Source organism: Chinchilla lanigera, unplaced genomic scaffold, assembly GCF_000276665.1.
Source record: "Chinchilla lanigera isolate Chin_1 unplaced genomic scaffold, ChiLan1.0 scaffold00051, whole genome shotgun sequence".
NCBI classification, from domain to species: domain Eukaryota; kingdom Metazoa; phylum Chordata; class Mammalia; order Rodentia; family Chinchillidae; genus Chinchilla; species Chinchilla lanigera.
The window spans coordinates 17,500,426-17,524,721 of NW_004955452.1; the positions used below are offsets into that span (position 1 = coordinate 17,500,426).

The 24,296-nt window shown below is 42.0% G+C and overlaps 2 protein-coding genes across 5 annotated transcripts in view; one reads left to right on the plus strand and one right to left on the minus strand.

The window, feature by feature from the left end:
- The first annotated feature begins 3,104 nt into the window (after positions 1 to 3,104).
- The window catches only part of Cap1 (CAP, adenylate cyclase-associated protein 1 (yeast)), a 24,520-nt gene continuing 3,328 nt past the window's right edge, over positions 3,105 to 24,296 (plus strand). Inside the window, exons 1-8 of one of the 4 annotated variants that reach the window (XM_005395277.2) lie at positions 3,105 to 3,262; positions 14,754 to 14,881; positions 15,704 to 15,804; positions 17,790 to 17,867; positions 19,363 to 19,506; positions 19,608 to 19,693; positions 21,414 to 21,519; positions 22,619 to 22,796. In XM_005395277.2, coding sequence (XP_005395334.1) covers positions 14,764 to 14,881; positions 15,704 to 15,804; positions 17,790 to 17,867; positions 19,363 to 19,506; positions 19,608 to 19,693; positions 21,414 to 21,519; positions 22,619 to 22,796 — 811 coding nt within the window. In that variant the 5' untranslated portion in view covers positions 3,105 to 3,262; positions 14,754 to 14,763. Of the gene's footprint in view, positions 3,263 to 14,750; positions 14,882 to 15,703; positions 15,805 to 17,789; positions 17,868 to 19,362; positions 19,507 to 19,607; positions 19,694 to 21,413; positions 21,520 to 22,618; positions 22,797 to 24,296 lie in introns of all 4 variants that reach the window. The other 3 variants (XM_013519550.1, XM_005395275.1, XM_005395276.1) reach the window with 3 other exon arrangements.
- Ppt1 (palmitoyl-protein thioesterase 1) overlaps positions 17,920 to 24,296 on the minus strand; it is a 30,768-nt gene continuing 24,391 nt past the window's right edge. The window contains exon 9 of the mRNA XM_013519551.1: positions 17,920 to 17,952. Within this exon, the coding sequence (XP_013375005.1) occupies positions 17,935 to 17,952 (18 nt within the window). The 3' untranslated portion in view covers positions 17,920 to 17,934. The remainder of the gene's footprint in view (positions 17,953 to 24,296) is intronic.

Sequence of the window (24,296 nt, forward strand, 5' to 3'; positions counted from 1 at the left end):
ACACCACATAAACTGAATCAAGGACAAAACTCACACAATCATCTTAATAGATGCAGAAAAAGCTTTTGACAAAACCAAACATCCATTTGTCATTCATCCATCCCCCTGCCTGATGCTGCCCATCCAAACTGCCTGCTGTCTGGACTCAGACTTTGAACTAACTCTGTGTTCTCAACAAGCTCCTTATCTCCTTGAAGAAGTTCTACCTCATCTGTAATCTTCTTTAGCTACCTGTGGTGACTTTTCACATCTGTGAAAGGACTCTGCTTTGGCTTTCCTCTTCAAATCCTGCAGCCACTGTCTACCCTTTCTTAGCCATTCTGTTACCTTTATTATTGTGTGAAGTGTGATGTGTGTCTTGAATGTTATAGCTATTAGTAATTAAAATTAGAAGCCAGGGTGATGGTGCACACCTGTAAACCCAGCACTCAGGAGCCTGAGGCAGAAGGAATGCTTTAAGCTTCAGTTTAGCCTGGGCTACTTAGTAAGACCTTGTCTCAAAACAAAATAAAACAAAACAACACAACACAAAGATTAGAATAAAAGCCGGGTATGGTGGTGCACACCTGTAATCCCAGCACTTGGGAGGCTGAGGCAGGAGGATCATTGTGAGTTTGAGACCAGTCTGGGCTACAAAGTGAGCTCAAGGCCAGCCTGAACTGTACAGTGAGACCCTGTTTCAAAAAAAAGACAAAAAAAGAAAGATTGGAATAAAAGAACCTATGATTGTCTGCTTTGCTGGCTATGGAGTGACCTTTGAGTAGTTGGCCTGATAAGGCTGATTGAAATTGATGTAGCTTGTGAAGTTATTGTTATTTAATGATATCTGACACTGTGGAAAGACAAAAACATATCCAGGCTATGTTACTTGTATAGATCACTCACACTTAGGTTATTGCTTCTGTTTTCATCACAGCCACATGACTTATCATCACTTTTTTTTAGACAAGGTCTTCCTATGCAGTTTAGGCTGACCTTAAACTCACTATGTAGCTAAGGCTAACCTAACTCACTGCAATCCTCCTGCCTCAACCTCCCATTTTCCAGATGAGGCAATTTTCTTTCTTCATTGTCCTTCCTGTTTCCTCCTCACCTCTTCCTCTAGGAACATTTCATGTTTCTACTTCACAAAAAAATTTAGAAGGGCTCAACGTAGAACTAAAGATTATGAAGGAGTGCACATGTGGCACACCCCTGTAACCCTAGTACCTTGGAGGGTGAGGCAGGAGAATTGGAAGTTCCAGGCCATCCTCGGTAGTTTAGTGATTTATGGAGACCCTGTCTTAAAATAAAAAATAAAATGGGGTTGGGGATGGGGATTTACTCAGTGCAAAGGTCCTGGGTTCAATTTCCAAGACCATATTAAAAAAAAAAAAAAGAGGCAGGAGCCCTATTTGTCCTCAGCCTCCATACACTTACATTTAACCTTTTCATGTTATGTCCAAATAAAGTTACAGAGAGAAAATGTGCATGTATACTTTTTGTTAAATGTAAATAATTAAAATATGCTATGATTTTTGTACCATATTTTGTCACGTTGTTATCTTTCTTTTAAACGTGTGGAGACTCATAAAACTGGGAAAAGGCCCAGTAAGTTGTGCAAAGTAACCTGACCAAAGTCTGGCTCCTCGCAAGGGGCTCAAGCCAGGACAGGGGAGTCAAGCATGTCCACAGCCAGAGTCACTCACTGTTTCAAAAGAATCCAGCATGGTCCATCACAGGGGACAATTAAGCTCACTAGGTTTAGAGTCAGTTGTACTCCCTTCAAAGTTCCAATTACTTTGTGACTTGGGCAAGTTGCATGGCTTCCTAATTTGAAAACCAGAGAATGTAATGGTACCTGCTGCAGAGTTGCTATTAAATGAAAATGTGCTCGAATAGTTCAGCACAGGCCGGCATGTAGTCAGCACACAGTGAGTTGTAGCTATTATTGCAAGAACTGTATTTGCTGAATGACTGCCTCTTGCATATAACGCCTGCATTCAGCTTGAACACGGAGATGCGCAGTCCCTCAGTTGAAGGGGTAGGAACTGTGGCACTCTCCAATTTTTTTTTTTTTTTCTCGAAATAAATCACTGAAGGAGGATAATGACTGGTTGGAAAATCAGTCTTGAGGGAACAAAGATGAGATCGCCAGTCCAAAGGAGCAAGGAGATGAAGTCTCCCTTGCGGGCTACAGCCACCGTGCGGAACCGCGCCAGGACTGGATTAGCCGCTGCTGGGCACACCAGCCCTTGTTGAGGATGTCACAATAACAGATATTAGCGAAGTGGGGCAGGATCTCTTCTAATTCCTCTTATTTTATTCTCAGGGGCCACACCCTGAGCGCGGGGAGGAAGGACTCCAAAGCCGTGGGAGGGGGGCGGAGGCTTGCACGCAACCCCAGACCTGACCATCTATGGTCACAGAGTGCATCGAGCAAACAGGAAGTGGGGCGAGGGCACAGTTTTTCTCCACCTTCCCAGCCTCAGGCTGAGGGAGCCGGCAGGGCAGGCACGCCTAGGCACCCAGGGCTGGTCCACGGCCCTGTGGCTGGCCGCGCTCCCAGCGCCCAGACGGACTTCTCAGGTCCTCTTGGAACGCAGGCCAGACCTGTTGCCTTCCCACATCCCAAATGAGGAAACCGGGGTACACATGCCCAGAAAGAGGCAGAGTTAGGCCTCGATCAATACATAAAGCTGACGGCCTCCCGGGACCTTGTCCTCGGAGACCCTAGTCCGCTAGCCCTCCCAAAGACCTTTCCCGAACTGCCCTGAAAGGAACCGGCTTTTGCCATTGACACAAAACTGACAGGAGGACCAGCCACTCATCTACCTTCCTCCCCGGAGGAGGAGCTTAGCCAATGAGTTCGGCCCTTCGTTGGCTCTGGCCTCAGGGGCGGTGCCAGCTCCTTACAGCACTGAGGGGCGTGGCCCGGCCTACGCACGCGCACAGACGCGCACAGGCACACAGACACACGCACACCCGGGTCGCTCCCGCCTTGGGGGCGGGGTTTTTTTTCCTCAGCGCCTTCTGGGCTAGCCCAAATCTCTCTTGCAGGCGTTGTGAATAGGGGCGGAGTTACGAGCCGGGGAGGCGGGGGGAGGCTAGACTTCCTCCCCACTCAGGGTCTAGCCTAGAGATTTTGCCGGCGGCTCATTTCCGGTGGGGGAGCCGCGCCCAGTGAGGACCCGGAAGTGGGTCGCGCGAAGATTGCTGGGCGGTTCTTGCCGGAAGTGGAGAGCGGTTGATCGCAGTCCCGAGGTGAGGCAGTACTCTTAAGGTGAGGCGGCGCGGCTGAATAGGGATGGGGGTCCCTTCCAGAGCCCACCAGCTCCTGGCGTTTTTAATAGCCATCCTGGCCTACGCGCGTGTGGTGAGCCCCGACGAGGGGCCGGGGCTGAGGCCCTCGGGCCGACCTGGACTCCTGGGCGCGGTCTCTTGAGGTGGGGCGCGGGTGACCCGCTGAGCCAGGAGGTCCCAGGGAGGCCCTTCCATCCAGTTTTGCCGTGCTGCCCTTCACGTCAGCGGAGGCCTGCTTCCTAAGGCGTCCTGCCTGAAAGGAACCTCAGACCTTAGAGTCTTCACTGTACCCTGCCTCGCTCCCATTGCACGGATGGGTACATTCATATCTGGGGAAGAGGCTGCCCGACGACCCCATAGCGAGAGAGAAGTATCGGAAGTATTACCCAGTTCCTTAGCTTATCAGCCTCAGATCCTCCCAGAGCTCATTTCCTTGTAACCTCTGTAGCTTGCGGTAGTCTTCCGGGCTGGGCAGTGAAAGGCCACCTGCTGCGTGGGATTTTTTCTTTTTACTTTAAAAAGTTCACCTGTTTAGAATGCCAGGGAAGTTTTAAAAAGAGAGGCGAGCAAGTCTCGCACTTACATTGATACCTTCCCTACTAGTAGCCTGCAGCTCTTTCTCAGAATAGCTAAGCTGGCTTTATTGGTGCTGGTGGATACTTCCTGAACTGAAATCGGTTGGCTCAGCCTTGGTCTGACCTCATTGCTGAAGTATGTGTGGCCGTAGATAGATGCCTTATTTAACTTTTTTATACCTTATATCTTTTAAGTGGAGATTTCTACTCTAATCACAGGATTAAATTCAGTGTATAACAAATTGTTTATTCTGTGCCAGCATTTGCCAGGTTCAGCCAATGTTTAAAACTAAACAAGCTAAATCCTGCTCGCATGCAGCTAATAGTGTTTGCAGAGACTTTCAAGAAATAATTAATAAGGGGCTGGGGATATAGCTCAGTGGCACAAGCGCCTGCCTAGCAAGCGCAAAGTCCTGAGTTCGATCCCAGGTACCGCAAAAAAACAAAACAAAACAAAACAACAAAAAAACAAAAACAAACCCAACTAATTAATAATGTGATGAATGTTAGGAAACTGTATAACAAGGGGTTCAGAAGAATTTTGAAGGACCAGTAGGGTAAGTTTAATGAAGAGGAGATGCAAACATTTTGGAGGTAGTGTCAGAACTGTGTCAGTTTTAACACTTTGTAGGAATTTCTAAGTGCAAATCCTGGGTAGTCCAGCACGTTCATCATTTACCAAGGGTCTCTGGGTCTTTGTGAGATGAAAAGATACCGTTCTCATGGAGTTTAAAGTGTGTGAGGAGCATAGAGTTTACAGTATGTGAGTAAAACAGGGGTGGCTTACTGTGTGCACTATTGTGAACACAGAGGTATGAGAACATAGGAATTACTGTACCTGAGCCAGGTTTCCAGGATTCCAAGACGGAATGGAAGGCTGTATCTTCCAGGATTTATTTAGCCATACAGTGAATCTGGAAAGAGGATTTCCAGGCAAAGAGGACTACAGATACAAGGACATGAAGATCTAGACATCTGAACCACCATGAATGAATCGTCAGACTGGAATTCCAATGCACATGGCAAACTGGAGGAAGTGAGAAGTGGTGGAGTGAAATATGGATGACCTGTAAGGCATTTGGGTTTTACTTAGTAGCTGTAGAGGTGCTCTGGGGAGTTTTGATTAGAAAAACGTGACGAGATTTATATTTTAGAAGTTCACTCTGTCAAGTGGGAAGGGACAGACCTTAGAGAAGTAGGTCACCTTTTAGTTTTCTGTGAAACATTGTGAGTCAAGAGATTCATTTTGCTTAAACAAGCAAATGCAAAGGATCATTGGAACGTGAGAGTTTTGAATTGAAATTTAATGCTGAGATTGGAAATCTAAAGATACTTAAACTAGGTGTTACCCAGTCTTAGTAATTATTTCCTTGAAATGTCATGGTCAGTTTATTTACTACCTACCTTGCTTCCATACCTATTATTACTATTTTTTTCTTTCTTTTTTTTTTTGTACTGGGAATTGAACTCAGGGCCTCATGCTTGCCAGGCAGGCACTGTGCCATTGAGCTATATCCCTGGCCCCCTTACCTATTATTATTATTTTTTTAACAATAGGAAGAATTTCTTGAGAGAAAGAAAAGCTCAGAAAGTGAGTTGCCCCCATACCTATTATTTTTAACTTCTTTACCACAACTAATCTTTTGAAGGTTCTTTACAATGAACCATTTTCATCTTATTACTCTGGCTTCATACTCCCAAAGAATGAAGTCTATACTCCTTTGTCCAACACTTAAGGTTGGGGTGGTGGTGCATGTTTGTGATTGTCCTTGAGGCTGAGCTAGGATTTTCAAGGCCAGTGTGGGCTGTATAATATAGTGAGACGCTGTGTCCAACAAAGTAGAAGCAACCACCACAACAAAAAAATTCTCTACCATCAGACCCTTGTGTTTTTTTATTTTTTACTTTAAAGATAAAAGAACAAAAACATTAACAAACACATACATTTACAAAATAACACAAAAACAATAGAAGCAATAAACAATTTCAGACAAGGTGATAGGAAATTAACAGTGATCGTTGTATTACATATTGGTATCTTCAAATTGGTTACTCAGATAAACAAATATAGACATGTAAGAGACAAGGTCTTGTGTAGTTTGGGCTAGGCTTGAACTACCTACGTAGCCTAGGCTGGCCTTGAACTTGTAGTGATCCTCTTATTTCAGCCTCCTAGGTGCTGGAATTGCAGGTGTGTGCCACCATGTCCAGCCCTTTAAGTTATTTATTTATTTATTTATTTATTTATTTTTGAGACAGGGTCTTGCTGTGGAGTTCACACTGGCCTTGAACTCAACTATGTAGTGTAGGCTGGCCATTGCTGGGATTACAGGTATGTGCTACCATGCCTGATTCTTTATTTTTTGAGACTGGGCCTTGCTGTGCAGTTCATGCTGGCCTTGAATTTGGGACAGTCCTCCTGCCTGAGCTTCCCAAATGCAGAGATTACAGGCATCTGCCACCTTGATGAGCTCTAGCATTTATTTGAACCGTTTGTGTTTCCCTGATTTTTGTTACATCAGAACAGGGTTTCTCAGCCTTGGCAAAGTTGACATTTTGGGTTGGATAATTCTTTGTTGTAGGGTTGCCCTGTGCATTGTAAGGTGTTTAATACCATATGTAGCCTTTATTCATTAGATGCTGGTAGCATTCCTTCAATTCTGATAACCAAAAATGTCTTTTTTTTTTTTTTTTTTTTAAGACAGGCTCTCATTATGTAGTCCAGACTAGCCTTGAATTTGCTTATGTAGCCCAGGCTGGCCTTGAACTCGCAGTGATCCTCCTGCCTCAGGTGTGTCCCACCATGCCTGGCTGAAAAATGTCTGTAGACATTGCCAGATGTCTGCCTGAAAATAAAGTTTACCCTGGTAAAGAGCAGCTGCATCAGAAAGGTCATAGCTATGATTGTACAATAGCTTAGCTCTTCAGCCTTATTCCCTGAGGACAGTCTCCATAGCTGTACTTAGCACAGTGTGTGGCACATGATAAACACTCAGTACCCTTTAATGAATGAAACACTTGTTTCTGTTGAGGCAGCAAGAAATTATTACATCTTCAAGGAATTCCTGGGTGGTCCTCAAAGGACTTGCCTCTCTTCCCTACCTTCCCAGTTTCAGGTGTGATCTAGTGCCACTGATTGGCACTAGAAGCAACTTTGGTGTTAACACTGTAAGTCAGCAAATTTCTCTCTTCCATCTGTTGTGGATGTATATATTGAAGCAGGTTTTGTTCATGTTCATATCACCTGAATTTAGCCTGGTTAATTTTAATGATCAGGGACTCATTTATTTTTAAATTGTATATACTTGAGAGTTGGTGTTCACATTTATTTTAATTGATAAATTTGTTGATGTTTCATTGTCTTTCAATTAATGCAGCTACCACATTAGCTGTGAAACTATTTCTTCTTGATATACCATTATGTAAACATAATAAAAACAAGCAAAGGTCTAAAAATACTCTTCTGCTACAGTGCAGCTTTGTTTGCCTTCTATTACCAGACATTTGCCAAACTTTTCCACTTGCCTGGAAAATACTTGAAGTGTGAACATGCTTGCTATTTTTGTTTGAGGTGGGTTTTTTTGTTGTTGTTGTTATTTTCAGGTTTTTTTTCCCCCGAGACCATTAAAACTCCTATATTTAAATTAATTATAGACTTAACCGTCGCAGATCTTTTCACATATTCAGTTGTAGTTCAATTCTGGGTAAGGACAAATGGCATACCTGAATCTCTTTTTACAGATGACAGTAGAAAATGCTGTTGTATTACAGCAAGTATCCAGTCTCAAATCAGTCAGTGCAGTTATGCCTTTTACAATATAAAGCATACATGAGTACAAAGGGCTTGCTGAATGCACCTTGCAGTTAGTCTTCATAGTTCTTTAAACTAAGGGAGACTCAAATCCATGGCCACACAAAGTTAGCCATTTGCCAGGCCTAGACCATTGAAACAGCTAGTTCCCAAGTCTGACTTAAGTTTATATGCTATTGCTCATTTTACTCTTGTAGTTTCAGATAGAGCATTGGTGGTGTAAGGAGGGAACAGGAGACAAGCACTGATACTAGGTTGGATTCCTTCCCTCCTAGAAGATAGGCCTTTCTTTTTTCATCTAAATCTCAGGTGGCAGTGAAGGCACTAAATGTCATTGGTTTCATCAGTGAAACCAAATGCTTAGGAAAGAACAATGGCTTCTGATTTGGGTTAGATTTAGATGACGTCTTTATTGGAGCAAAGTAGTGTCTGCTGTTTGGTTTTTGGGTTATACTAGCCAATATGTAAGTATTCCCTATTAGCATGTTTATATTTTGCTTTATGACATATTAGAACTTAATGATAAGAATTTCTTATCAAAAGTATTATTCAGAGAACTAACAAATAGATTGGTGGTAGCTGAGAAAATATATGGAAATGATCTTTGATATTTCTGTGTTAAAAATTCATGTGTAGTAGGGTATTGGGTATGGAGTTCAGGACCTCTTGCGTGCTAGCAACCACTCTACCACTGAGTTACATCCCCAGCCCTGTTTGTTGAGGAAAACATGCAGGGTTGGGGAGGAAATTGCTGAAGATCCAATCATCCTAATGTGACAAATACTGTAAATTTTATGTTTTCTTCAAGTCTTTCCATAGTGCATTTAGCTGTTCCCCCATAATTAGAAGTCTAAGATGTATATACTGAGAAGAAAGGGAAATGAGAAGTATAACTTTGCAGTAAATATCATTATGTCTCTTCATGCCTATCATTCTCCTGTATTAAGATTTACTTTGTTAGGATAAAATCTTAGACCAGGATTACAGAGTCAAGGCCAAGAGAAGCATTCTGAAGCAGATCAGTTGAGCTGTCATGGTATGCAGGCTAACTTCAATTTTACTTGAGTGATAACTTAGAACAGTGATGGCAAATCTATTAGAGACCAAGTGTCAGATTGCAACCCAAAACCCATTCACAGTGGCACGTTGGTTCACGAGCTTCTTTCCACATTTCTGGTTGCAAACTGATTTGGCCAAAAACTGAATCAAATTTCCCCGTATGTTGACCCCATAGGTCAACATTAAACCTGACAATTGAATCTCCTCGCCCCCCCCAAAAAAGGAATCAAGATATATCATGTACAGGTACAAATTCCTGATAATGAATGTGATCACTATGTATACCTAAAATGTACCAATAAACTTAAATAAACTAAAAAAAAAAAAAAACAAATTTCCCTATAAGGTCAACATTGAGCCTAACCATTTAATTTGATTTGGTTCTCCTCCAATTCAGTTTGTGACCAGAGTTGTGGAAAGAATTAAGTTTGAACTGAGGTACCTCTGTATTTATTACAAAGTGCCAACACTACAGTTAAACCCTCGGGAGGCTGAGGCAGGAGGATCATTGTGAGTTCGAGACCAGCCTGGGCTACAAGGTGAGCTCAAGGCCAGCCTGAACTGCATAGTGAGACCCTGTCTCAAAAAGACAAAAAAAAAAAATTAAAAAAAAATGTGATAAGGACTGCAGGAGTAGCCTGGCTTCATTTGCTTCTGAATGGCTTCCTTGAATAGGTGAAGGAATTGGGTTGGGTTGTTAGAAAGATGAGAGTGAAGCAACTTTGGCAGGAATCACAGCCAGTTTTGTTTTTTCCCCTTGGTTTGAAAACACAAAAGAAATTGCTGGAGAATCAATGTCATAGTTTCTTTTTACTGTGCATAATATCCATTCTCATGACCTCATATTCTTTGCCAGTAACTACCGGGCATCTCCAGTCTTGATCATTTCCTAGGCTTTATTTCTAAATACTTACTGGGCATTTTCCCGTAGAAACCTCATCTTCTCTTCAAACTGCATGCTCCAAACTGACCTCATTTTCTTGTCCCAAGTAGAACATGCTAGAACGTGTTTCTGCTTATAATGTTATTGTTCTTTTAAGTGCCTCATATTTGTCCCCTACCTCCCTTCTCTGAATACTACTGCATTTTCAACCAGTACAACACAGTTAGTACGTGTTCTGTTTAATTCACACTTGTTTTGTGTGACCTCCAAGGGCAAAACCAAAATGAGTGGGTGGAAGTGGCAGGGAGGCAGACTTGGCTCCATATAAGGAAGAACTTTTAATACTTTGAGATGGCTTAATGGAATGGGCTGTCTCAGAAGTCTCAGGTTCTCCATCACTGAAGGTGTTTGATTTTTTTTTTTTTTTGCTTTTCTTACGGTACTGGGAATTGAACTCATGACCTTGCGCTTGCCAGGCAGGCGCTGTGCTGCTGAGCTAAATGCCCAGCCCCCACTGAAGGTGTTTGGGCAGAGGCTGCCTGACTAACTGCAGAGAATGCTGAAAGTGCTGGGTGTGGTGGCACATGCCTATAATCTCAGCACTCAGGAGTCAGAGTCAGGAGGATCGCCATGAGTTAGAGGATAGCCTGGGCTACATAGTGAGTTCAAGGCCAGCCTGAACAATAGAGCAGGACCCTGTCACAGACAAAAGGCTCAAAGGACTGTTCTTGCATCAGATAGTGTTTTTATAATACGATTTCTGGAATTGCTCATAATCCTGAGAAACAGTGATTCAATGAAGGTAGCTTTGTCACTCCTGCTTAAACTCCCTTAAAGGTAAGGAAACTATTTTATCTTTCTTTTATATTCCACACACTTAATGCAGGTGTTGGTCACTTGGTTGCCTAAATGAGATTATTTGTAAATTAATAGATTCTTTTTATTTAGTTTCAATATCTGATTAGACACCAAATATTTTCCTTGGCCACATCTTTTGCAGTAGCCTCCTTATTTTGCAGCTAGATGAACAACAAACAGCTTTTAGTCTAACCTTATAGACTCTAATTAATATTTTTACTTTTTCCCAAATCCCATTCTGTTTATTAGACAATACTTGTAAACACATTGCTTTGATCATTATTCCTTGAGCAGCTAGCTGCTGGTTGATTATTAAATTATTTTAAAGTCTTTTGTGTGGTGGAAATAAGCACATAGTGTCATGGAAGCACATACTGGAAGTGCTTCTTGGGGCAGTTGTATGTTAGCTGAGACTAAAGGACAGTAGGAATTCCAGTGAGGGACCCCATCATTGAGGGAAAGCAGCCATGCAGAGCTGATAGCATATAAAGGATCAGAAGTGAGAGAAAGCATGGCTCTTTCTGGGAAATGCATTTAAGTCCTGGGTATGGTAGTGTGCTGAGGAAAAGGTATCGCAAAAGATAAAACTAGAAAGTGATGGAAGCAAAGCAAGGCTAGAGTATGGAAACTCTTCTTTGGACTTTACCCTTAATGCTGTGGGGAATACCAAAGGCATAAGATAAAAAAATGTCTTAGTTGGCATTTGTATTTGAGATGGATCACTCTGGCTATAATATGGATGAAGAAAAGGTGTATTACTGAAATTAAGGGCAACTAGTTAGGAAATTATTGTAGTAATCAGAATAAAGGCAAGGGGCATCCGTTCATGAGATGTGAAAGAGCCTCTTGGTTTTGATAACTCATTAGATGTGGAGACTAAGAAAGCAGATAATTAATGTTGATGGAATCGTCCAGCACTGTGCCAAGAAATCTATGTGGATTTCTTTACTTATTCTGGACTCTGTACTTTGTTCCCAATATGTAGATAAGGAAACTAAAGCTCACAAAGTTTGATAACTGCTTATAGCCGCAGAGCCAGTGAGTGCTATTATTCAAAACCCACATTTATCTGATTTCTCTGAAGACAACTCTGATGAAACCTGTGATCAGGAAACTGTTAGGCAGTAGAGTAAAACTGAACAGAGTAGTCTTAAGTGGTGTTTTAGATATTTCAGTTTGAGGTCCCTTTAGGACATCTAGGTAAAGATGTTAGATGGAAGCTGGATGTCAGATTCTGAATCCCAGAAGAATGGCCTGAGCTGAATCTACTGCTTCAGGAGTCTTTAGTGTGGAGGTGGTTGTGGTGAGGTAGGTGTTAGACTGCAAAAATAGTAGTTGAAAGCTTTGGAATGGGTGCACATGACCACCTGAAGAGTGTGTGTGTGTGTGTGTGTGTGTGTGTGTGTGTGTGTGTGTGTGTGTAGGGAGTGAGAAAAGGCATATCTTTCAGTCTCTTCAGTTTTGGACATTCTTCACTACAACGTCAACCTCACCCTAACCCCACTAAAGATGAGGTGATATTCTTCTATATTTGGTTAGTGGTAGAATGAGATTAACTCCAAAGAGCAGCTGTATTATTGCTTTTCACTCTGTATGACTCAGGCAGCAGAAATACAGCTTGTTTAGTAGTGAAAGCTTGTAAGCAAGCAAAAATATGGGCAGGGGGACCCAAGTCCCCTGGAGCTATATTGTTAACCTTTTAAGATTGGTGAGTATTGACAGCCCTATGCATCTAGTACTGTGTCTCCATGTTAGTGCTGGTCTTAACCTGTAGTGTCTGTTGTGTCTGAAGAAACATATTAAAATAGAACTGAGTGCTTTTTATTTTTGGGAGGTAGTCAAGAAATTATTGAATTTCTTGCCTTTCCCCTTGGATTTATAAAGTGTGGATTATTTGTGAGTCTGTCTCTGGCCAGTACCCAAAATGGAACAGGGTAGCAGTTCAAGTATCAGCTGATAATGTCATAACATGAGAGAGAGTATATTTTGCTTCTAGTTCCATTTGCAAGTAGAGCATAGACCTGGAGTCTTGTCACTGGTCTAGGCCAGGAAATAGGATTGTTGATTGGTTCTCATGCTTATTTTTCCTTTTCTTTCATACTCTTGGAAACAACAATTTCTGGCAGGGACTGGGCCCAGAGATGCCACACCTGTACATACACACAAAAAAAGACAGGGATTATATTTGCTTGTGAGGGAGGACAGTGTGTTAAATTTGGGTATTCTGGTATGTTGCTATTTTGAGGCAAATCATAATTGCTTTGGTCATTTTAGGCAGCTTCAAGGAAGTTGAATTCATTTGGCTTTAGTTACCTAAACTAATTAATGCTTTGATGAAATGAAACCTAAGTCGAGGCTTTAGCTGAAATTTTACTGACAAATTTTCATAAGCTCACTTATAGTCTCAAATATTTTGTGTAGACATATATTGGTAGTATTTTACACTTACTTGTATGCATGTGTGTCCAACCTTTTGGATTGCCTGGGCCACACTGAGCGAAGAGGAATTGTCTTAGGGTGAATATAAATGAAGAAAACTTACATGTCTGCCTAATAACAGTAAATACCAGTCTTCACAGGCACACACATATATAGGTAGTTTCAGTACTACTATTGGTAGTCGCTATGTTTTACTTGTAACATCTGATGTACTGATCCGTTGAGTTCTTGTATCCTGGGAAGGAACGGTGGTGAGAATGAGGCAAAAATAGACAAGAGACAAAAAGCTGGGATCAGATGGAGGTCCTTTCTCTCCTGAGCAGAGAAGAGGAACTAATCAAGAACAGTACAGCATTTATTTGTACCCTCAAGAGGTTGATTAATTTCAGCCTTGGTGCCTAGCAATCAGTTAACAAGCTATCATGGTTTGCTTATGTGTTTTGAGGAGCTCCTGTGTTCTCAGGCTGGCTTCATCCTGCACATGTAATTACTTTGCAGCTTCAGCTGCTCCCAACAATCTGATACACAGGAGTTTCAATTCTACTGACTGGTGAGCACAGGAGATGAGTTAGCACTGTACTGTACCTAAGCACCACCATACAATTAAGACATGAAAAATATTGTTAAAAACTCATACTTTAAAAAAAATCAACCAGGGTGGTAGCGTACACCTGTAATCCCAAGCTCAGGAGGCTATGACAGGAGGATTGCTGTGAGTTCGAGGCCAGCCTGGGCTACATAGTGATTTCAAGCCAACCTGAACTGCATAGTGAGACCCTGCCTCAAAAAAAAAAAAAAAAATATTGGCAGTATTGTGGATCCAGGTTACTAGGTGTCCAGGACCTCTGGGCACACCTGGTATGGGCAACTTTCACAGCTGTTATTCCTCTAGAGTTTTGGAATATGATTTTAGGTTCATTAACTGTATAAATATTTGTTGAACATCTATTGCTTGCCAGGTAGTGGTCCTAATGATAGAGTATACCAACGAATAAGTTCAGTAAGGTCTTTTCTCCTTTTGTCTTTTGGAGCTGGCTTACTTTTTATTTTGTATATATTTAATGCCTGGGATTGAACCTAGAACCTTGCTCATCCTAGGCAAGTGCTCTTATCTCTGAGCTATATGCCTACCTTGGAGCATACTTTCCTTAAGATAGTGGACATTGAATGAGGCTCTTTCAGATAAGTTAGGACTGTACTTGTGAAAGATGTGTAACCAGCTCTTTGTGTTATGTCTGGTATCTTTTGCTACTGCATGTCCAAGTTCAACCCGTCCTCATTTGAAGCCAGGCTCAGATGGCAGCTTCTCCATGATATCCTTATCTGATCCTTCCAGCTCATATACTTTTCCCCTCTCTGAAATCCCATGCCACTCTATCTGCAACTGTATGTCACCTTAAATGCTTTTTCTGTTTGTTTTATAGGTGTTAGTACATCTCTTAAGTCTCCCCAGTTAGACAGTGAGTTATTGAGGGCAGGGTGATTATCCTGCTCACCTTGATTAGAGCATTCTACATGTAGGTCGCAGGGTGTTATGGAAAAACACACTCAATTTGGAGCCAGAAAAGTTGAGTACTGGCTTCTCTAATAACTAGCTGTGTGACTATAGGAAAATCATGTAATGTTGCTGGAACTCAATTTTCATTGAGTATTATCTTTCCATTTCTATAGTTTGGAGGAGATTTAACCTGATAAGGGCTGTATGATTTTGCAAATTTGTTAGACTACTTTTACATCTTATTTTATAATTAAATTATTGTGTCCCACGGAATTGACATCCTCTTCACTACCATGTAGGTGCTATGTAACATTAAAATAACAAGGGATATTTGATTTGTTTCAGAAGGTGGTTCGTCATGGCTGACATGCAAAATCTGGTGGAAAGATTGGAGAGGGCAGTGGGCCGCCTGGAGGCAGCGTCCCGGCCCTCTGATACGGGTCGGGGGCACGGGGATGGAGTCGATCCTTCACAGGGTGAGCAGCCCACAGCCCAGCATGTAGCGTTTGTGTCATGTCTCAGCCCTCATCTCTATATTATAGTTGATTTTCTCCTTTGGAGCTGACTTCCTCAAACATTTAGTCTAAGCAGTCCTTCTCCTGTCAATTCTTATTGCTATGAACAGATAAGGGAGGAAGTGACTTGTGCAGGGAGGCCTGTGGTTGAGTTATTTTAACACAAGAGCTTCCTGCTTGTGCGATATTTCCTGTTCTTTCTTTAGCAGAATGACTCCAGTTGAAGTCAAATGACAAGTGATACTAAAATTGCCTGTCTGCAAATGATGGCAAATCTGCCATTTTGCCCAAGGGTTGGTTGAAATACAGAATGTTAGAACTAAAAGGAACCTTAGAGAATCACTTTATTTTCATTTTGTAGTAGTGAAGATAAGCTCAGAGAGGAAAAGGCTTACTATACTCAGTTAATACTGGTGGTATTAGAACTAGAGCCTGGGTTTCCTAACTCCTGTTCCTTTATTTTGTGTGCTGTATTATCTTGTCCTCCCATTTTCACATGGCAGTACACTTAAAAAAAAATCCTTCTAGTGAGTAGCAGTGGTGCACACCTATAATCTCTGCACTTTGGGAGGGTGAGGCTGGAGGATTGCAAGTTCAAGTCCTGCCTGGGCAACTTAGCAAGACCCTGTTAAATGAAAGGGCTGGGGATGTAGCTCAAAAGTTCTGGCTGGGTTTGATCCCCAGTACTGCAATATAAAAAAAAAAAGGGTGGTGGTGGTGGGGAAACGAAATACGGTTCTGATGTGAGTGACTGATTCTTCTGGATATGTCTTTCTTCACCAGGAGTAGCTCCATATGTGGAAGCATTTGACTCACTGCTTGTAGGTCCTGTGGCAGAGTACTTGAAGATCAGTAAAGAGATCGGGGGAGATGTACAGAAACATGTAAGGATGTTGTGCCTTTTTTCCTCTTTTAAACGCTTACGGCTTTCTGTGGATCCCACTCATTGTTGGTCTGAAAGCTCCTTTGGTAAGCAAGGTGTGGTAGCACATACGTGTAATGGCCAGAACTCAGAAGGCAGAAGCGGGAGGATCATTATGAGTTCAAGGCCAGCCTGAACTATACAGCAAGACTCTGTCTCAAGGAGTCTTGGGGTTTTATTGGTAGGCCCTTGACTCTTCTCTTCTACCTATGTTGAAAAGCTCAGTCCAAGCACAGGAATGAGTCTTTATTTTTTTTTTTTTTAGGCCCCTTTTTATTAAATATTCTGTATGCGTTTAGGAAAACTTGCTTGGTGCATCAGATACTGTATGGCTGTGTTATCTTTATGGTGAAGAATATACCACTTGTCTGATCCCAGCGTGTTATATAACAAAGCCTAGGGTGGCTTATTCAGAAGAGTCATTATCATGATTTGGCATTTATAAAACTGCTTGACAGTTATTAGTTATGCTAAAATGGGTTATTTTCACACTTAGCCCAGTGCAAGAATATGAAGTATGGCATTACAAGTTCCTCTTCACCCATTTCCTTTAATGTAGTGCCTCCTACATTGTCACCACTACTATCCCTACATAGTGATGTGTGCATTCTACCCTTCTCTTTAGGACCCAGAACTTTCCTATTAGTACACTGAATGATTCTTTTAAAATATAACCATGTTTAGGGTCTGCTTCACTTAAACCCTGAGCCTCTCCTATGCTAGCCATTGGCTGGCCAATCTTACCTCTAAGGAGTGGGATGGGACTTTGACAAGGGCATGGGGACTTGCATTTTTACTTTATACAGTTCTGTAATCTTTGATAAAATTTTTATACATGTATCACATTTATTTTTGAAAAATGCAAATACAGATAAACGATTGTCTTTCTTTGAATTTCTGTATTTTAATAGTACTTGTAGCCTCATGTTTCTTAAACTGTTGTCCTTGACCCTCAGTACGAAATGACATATTTGTAACTAAGATAAAAGTTTCATGAAACGGTACTTCTCCTACTTATAGAGTACTCTTATGTTTTTGCTTTTTTTTTTCTTTTTAACTTTTGGGGGATGCCAGGAATGGTGGCGCATGCCTGTAATCCCAGTACTCAGGAGGCTGAGGTGGGAGAATCATTGTGAGTTGGAGAACAGCCTGGGCTACAAAGTGAGCTCAAGACCAGTCTGAATTGCATAGCGAGACCCTGTCTCAAAAAGAAAAAAAAAAGTATAAACTTTTAGGGGAGGGCATTTGAGACATGATCTTGGTGTAGCCCAGGCTGGCCTTGAGCTTGCTGTCTAATGCAGACTGGCTTTAAACTCCTAATCCTCCAGCCTCAGCCCCGAGTGCTAGGATTACAAGTGTGTGCTACCACACCTGGCTTTTTTCTCACTTTTTATTGGAAGTAATTTTAAGCTGGTGCACTGCATTCATACTTTTATTTTATTCTTTTTCTCAATAAAGTTCTGGTTATGGCTCATCAAATTTATTTAATTACGTACATGATCCAGCATTTGAGAAATAGCTTTAACCTAAATAAGTAAATACTTCGAGAATTTTAGACATAAGTTTAGGCCTTTGCCTTTACTCATACCTCCAGTTTTTGAAGAAAGTGTTTTTTTGTTTGTTTGTTTTTTTGTGATATAAGGTAGGAAGGATCTTTCAGTGCATGTTGGAAATAGTGCATGTAGAAATTGCCAACCCAACTTCACTTGAGGCTACCCCTGATTATCTTCATTTCCAACTCTGGCTACATATTCCTGATTAGTTTCAATAGGAACAGTGGAATATGTGCTTGTAGTATCAGTCCCTGGAAATCTGGAATACATGAGGAAAACAACATGAAGGGCCTGGATACTACCAGAGTACATGGAGATGGAGGTTTCAGGTTATTCTTATCAGGACCTCTCCAGTTGTAATGTGTCATCGATAGCAGATTCTTCTCTCCCACAGGCAGAGATGGTCCACACAGGTCTGAAGTTGGAGCGAGCTCTCCTGGTTACAGCTTCTCAGTGCCAGCAGCCAGCCGGTGTAAGTTCACTACTAGTTGGGTTTAGTTTTTGCTTGATGCAACTCAAGAGTCAAGCCTTCCTTACTCTTAATATAAAATTTCATGCTGTTAAGATGGAAAAAATTGAATTAGAGAAAATTAGATTTTCTGAAAATAAAAGATTTGCCAAGTGGTGGTGCCCGTAATCCCAGCACTTGGGAGGCTGAGGCAGGAGGATCGCCACGAGTTCAAGATCAACCTGGGCTACATAGTGAGACCTTGCCTCAAAAAACAGAACAGAAAATCAAAATAAAAATTTTAGCTTCTTTTCTATTTGACTTTAGTAGGCATAGTGGAGTAGTAAGCAGCCTTTCTGCTAATACTGTATTGAAAACTCTCGCTCCTTGGCTTGCCAAAATAATGTAAAAATAATGCAAGATAATTTATATTGAAATTTAGTCTTCTAATCTATCCTGAATGGTTAAAGTATTTTATCTAAATCTTTTCTCGTCTCACATTTTCTACAATAAAGCAAGCATCAGAGACACTGTTATATTTTTCTTGCTTTAGACCAAGCCTTGACAAACCTCAGCCTGCAGGCCAGATTTTGTTGTTGTTGTTCTGGGAATTGAACTCAGGACCTTGCACTTGCTAGTAAGGTGCTTGTTCTGCTGAGCTATATCCCTGGTCCCCAGCAGGCCAAATATGACCTGCCACCTATTTTAGTAGATGAAGGGATTTTTTGAGTTTTTTTGTTTGTTTGTGGCAGTTGTTTATACTTTCTGGTCCTATAGGGAAAAACTTTGCAGACTCCTAGACTGTTTTCATGCTAAGATCTGAAAATTGAGATGTGCAGGAAAGTAAGCTTTGGAGGAAAGATAAACATTAGATTCATCTATTTTGCTGAGCTGCCAACTGGAAGGCCAGGCCTTGTAATTACATTTGCTTCATCAGATCTCTGCTCAGCAGCTGTTATATGGCTAGCAATGCACTAAGGGCTATGATGATGACAGAAGAGAACTAAGACAAAGCCCTTGCCTTTGCAGAATTAATGAAAAAGGAAAGCATATTCACATGGGTTCATTAATAGTCTGTGCTGCTGTGTGGTAAGGCACCAGAACTGGTTGACAGTAGATGTTGTAGGAAGCTGCTATGGCTGGAGTTGGGGGATGTTGTTCCTCATCCAGGCCCTTAAGCATCTGGATAGATGGATAAAGACAAAACCATCATAAATAAAGGTATAAACTAGTATCCTGTAGTGGGACAGAAAAGAGACAAGTGGCTGACATGATAGGATTTTGTGGTATAACTAGAATATGGGTCCTGAGTATGAAGAATCACAAAATCCCACCTGAAGAGTTGAAGCTCCATGCAGAGGTGAGAGGATGAGCACTAATTTAGCTATATGAATCAGGGAAAGGTGAGTACAAATAATACTTTAGACCACAAAGAATTCTTGTCTTCAGGATCATAGTTGACCAACATAGACAACTTTTATGAAAAGTCTAACCCAAATCTTTTTCTGTCTCTTCCTAGAATAAACTTTCTGATTTGTTGGCACCCATCTCAGAGCAGATCCAAGAAGTGATAACCTTTCGGGAGAAGAACCGCGGCAGCAAGTTGTTCAATCACCTGTCAGCTGTCAGTGAAAGCATCCAGGCCCTGGGTTGGGTGGCAATGGTGAGCAGCACAGCTTTCAAGGGAGGAGATGATAGCCTGACTGACAGAGGGATGGAAATGGAGTTGGATAGGCTAAATCATGAATTACGTCTTTCTCTCAGGCTCCCAAACCTGGCCCCTATGTGAAAGAAATGAATGATGCGGCCATGTTTTATACAAACAGAGTCCTCAAGGAGTACAAAGATGTGTACGTATATCCTTTCCTAGCTAATTTTTCTTGGAGTAGCTCTTTGGAGTTTTGGGCTTCTATGTTGGTTCTCTGATCTCAGGACTACTTTTTGGAAAGCTTGTTAAGATATTGGCTCACAGAAGCTGCACTTGCAAACAGGAAATATTTCTGCTTCCACTTCTCCTTTTCCTTCTGTGGTTGGTAGAGGCCCTTTTAGTTTTCTAATCCTTACCCTTCCTGGCTAGAAGGTTTGAGGGGAGGTACTGTGAACTAATGCCGGTTTATACAAGATTTTGTTCCTCTGTTGAGAGTTTCTCACTGGAGACATGGCAAAAAGTTCAGTAGAACTGACTAGAAAATTACCCCAATGGTTCATGCATTCAGATAAATTGAAAGGAAGGCTGCCTAGTCACTGTAGGGATTAGGGGAGTCATTGTATGTCTAACCACAAAGACATACCAGTGCTAACTGACTTCTCCACTGCTGATTTTGAGGTGGAGTAACTGCAGGCAGTAATCACTTGTATAGCCATGGAGCCTCCTCCCTTCCATCAATACTGGTCAACCAACATTGGTTAAGTAACTCCTCTGTGCAAGGAAATAATTAGCCTTCAGACAGGCACAGTAGCACATACCTGTAATACAGGATTTGGGAGGCTGAGACAGGGGAATTGTTGTGACTTTGAGGCCAGCTTGGGCTACACAGTAAGTTCAAGGCCAGCCTGTACTACATAGTGAGACCCTGTTTCAAAAAACTAAATGTGTGATATGTGTCCCAGAACACCAGGTACTTCTCTGATGCTTCTAGCAACCTCGAACTAAGCACTAAAATATTTTAAAGTTATCCCATCATTTTACATTTGAAGAAACTAGGTCTCATGCTAGGTTACCTTAAATTATCTGGCTAATACATACAGCACTTGAACCATAATGCAGTGCCATTTGTATAATTTAATGTTGATTATTTCCTCCTAAAGGAAAGTTTTTAATTGGGAGGGGCACACATTTTGACATAAGACACTGTTTCATAAGGCAGCTGTGTTTCTTGGAGTCCTTGACTTCCACAGTGCTGTGAAGGGCTCTCAGCTCTGTTGTGACTTCATGCACAAAATGCCTGCTTTTCAACAAAACAATCGTGCTCCTAAGAAAAAGCTTAACCCAGGCAAGGTGGCACACACCTATAAGCCCAGTACTCTGAGAGACAATCACAAGTTCAATTCCTAGAGCCTATGTGACATAACAACTGAGTGAAACCCTGTCTCAAAAAAAGACTGGGGGAGCCGGGTATGGTGGTGCATGTGTGTAATCTCAGCACTCAGGAAAGTGATGCATGAGGATTGCCACAAGTTCAAGGCCAGCCTGGGTTGCATAGTGAGGTCAAGACCAGCCTAAACTATTTGGTGAGACCCTGTCTCAAAACAAAACAAGGGGTGGGGTTGCTGGGTGCAAAGGCCCTGGGATCACCAGTGCCATTTAAACAAACAAAAAAATAGCTTGAGGAGCACTGCTATAAGAGGAGAAAGGAAGTTTTATCCAATGTCCCTCTCATGATGGAGTTTGTTCTAGTTAAGGTAATAGAATAGGGTTTTTTTGTTTTAACCTCAATGATAAAAAAGCTGCCACTGAATAGAGCCTAAGAAATGCTACAGGCAGGAGGATTTGGGTCTATAGTAGGAAGGGTTCTAGTATCACTGTTGTAATGTACCCTGACTCCCTGTAACGCAGTTTCATTTTCCTAGGGATAAGAAGCATGTGGACTGGGTGAAAGCTTACCTGAGTATATGGACAGAACTGCAGGTTTATATCAAGGAGTTCCACACCACCGGCCTGGCCTGGAGCAAAACGGTTAGTGAATGCTACCTGCCTGCCTTCCTCTTCTTGTCTCTCCAGAATGGGTTCTACAGGTTTCTTAGACTTTGGAACCATCAAGGTCTGAGAAGAAACGCTAGATTTTTCCAGTTGGGGGTAGAAAGGATAGGGAAAAAGAAGGGAGTAAAGGAGGCAAGGGTCAGAGAAGCGGGAATACTGAATCCCATTCACTTTTAACAAACATGGCTCAGGGACAGTGATTGGTGCTGGAGGAGAGTAACAGATGAATGAGTCACAGTGAGGAGGGAAGGCAGGCACAGCTTAAAAAAGTAAAGGTAGAGATTGGTCGGTCATCTCTGACTCCACTAAGAGGAGATGGTTGGAGATTTTTTTAGGAGAAAAGGCTGGAAGGAAAGGAGGCTGAGACTTTTGGACTCAGTATTTGACTAAGGGAATAATAACAATCAGATTTGCTTCAGTGTATAGGTCAGGGCTAGGGTAAGGGCTCATGCTCAGACCATGACAGCGGTTGTAGTGCTAGAGGCTAGTAGAAAGCATTTGTGGAGCGCTCAGCAAGGTAGTGGACTTAATGAAGTCAGAGGAGTTAGAGACCTCAAAAGAGATTGAATAGTCAATCTTGAATGGTAATGTCTTTCACTGAAATAGGGACAGGTGTGGCCATACAGGTAGAGGAGCAGGCAGAACATGATGAAACTAGTTTTGAACTTGTTGAATATGAGGTACTGGTAACTTAAGGAAAGTTAAGGAAAATGACAGGTGGATTTTTTGAAATACAGGTTTAGAGCTGGAGTGGGGACAAAGGAAAAATGTGAAGACTGAGAGAAAAGAGTTGGATCTCTGGGATTGGGTGAGAAGAAATAAAGCCAAGTTGCATATGGGTAGGGAACATATGCACAGACAGACATTGGACAGAGACAGTGATACAGAGAGGACTGTTGTGTATGCTGGACATACGTAGGACCCTACCAGGAATGGTATAGATCAGTGATGGCAAACCTCTTACAGCTTTCAATGATACAAACAGCCTGCTGCGGCATGCGTGCCTTCGGTTCACCACCACTGGTATAGAGGGTAAGAGAGAGGATGACTGTATTGGCTACACTTACTGTTCCAGGGGCCAGTGGCAAAAGAACTGAGTGGACTGCCGTCTGGGCCCTCTGCTGGATCAGGTCCTCCTCCCCCTCCACCAGGCCCACCTCCCCCGCCAGTCGCTACCAGTTCAGGCTCTGATGACTCTGCTTCCCGCTCAGCACTGTTTGCTCAGATCAATCAGGGGGAGAGCATCACGCATGGTGAGTACTTCGGCATGAACAGTTGTTAAGGCATGTTGTTTGGGCTATACCTGCTCAACCAGACACAGCAGCTAGCATATAACCAGAATCCTGGCTTGTATGCGGCAGGGTTCATTTCGGGTTTCACTTTACTTCAGGTTGCCAAAGGAGTAGATGAAATTGAAAATAGGGGCTGGGGATTTAGCTCTGTGGCTTAAGCGCCTGTCTGGCAAGCGCAAGGTCCTGAGTTCGATTCCTGGTACCAAAAAAAAAACCCTGAAAACAGAAAATGGGCACAGTTGGTAGAAGCCCTCTCTTCCATGGGAAGGGGACTTACTCAGTGGCATGTTACATAGAGTGCCTTCTTACGCCCAAGCACCAGTGCTGGTAGTTTTCCCAAGAGCTGTCTCCATGGAGCCACATGGTATCTCTGGGAAATCACTGTGTGAGGAGGCAGACTTCCTCCGAGGAGGCATATCAGTCATATGGGAAATTTGCATAAGGATGATCTAATGTTACTATAGGCAACCTTAAGGTGGAGGAAATCTAAATTGTACAGCCCTCTTCTAGGAATCTACCCAGTTTTCTCTAGTATTGGGGATTGAACCTGGGCCTCTCTATTGAGCTATGTCACCAGCATTTTTTTTTTTTTCTTTATTGAGATAGGGTCTTCCTAAGTGACTGAGTTACCCAGGCTTGGCTGGAACTGTGGCCCTCCTGTCTCAGCCCCCAGAGTGCTGGGGTTATAGGCATGCATCAGTGCCCACCCCACACAAAGTTTTAGAATTGTTACAGTAGATTAAAAATTGGTGTAATAACCAAAATACCCAACAGTGAAGGAAATGACTAGTGAACTATTGTATATTCTTTTGATGGAATATTGTGCAACCATTATATTTTTTCTATGAAGAACTATAATGTTCAAGGAAAAAAATCTAGTATATAAGTGGCATCCACTTCAGCAACAACAAGGCTAGCAGTAGATACAGATGAGTTGAGGAAGTTAGATCTCATTGTCCTCACCAGCAGCTACCAGCCCCTCCATAAATGGTCACATCCCCATGCCCTCTCCACCCCCAGGAAAAAATAAACTACAACCACAAGTGGTCATGGAGCTAAAAAGTTCATTCAGTATGGTTATAGTCGACACAGATCAGCCCATATTGAAGCAATGTGTGGCTCAGTCTGCTAAAGGAGATTATGGAACGTTCCCTTAAAAGACATAACCAAGAAAGATATTTAGAAACTATAGGATAACATCAGAAAATTTGTATTAAGAATTGGTTAGACCAAATTTATTAAGTACATATAGTTACCAGATAAAAATGAGTGGGAAAAATTATTAGAGTTTTTCAAATGCCAACACTGAGGTTGGAGAGGAGGACTAGCTGTGGGTGAGCTTTTTTTTAACCAAATTTTTTTTACTATCATATTCTTTCTATGTTGCTCTAAAAACTACATACATACTTTAAGAGTATATACTCTATTTGGTACATATCTTTATAGATTTTTTTTTTTTTT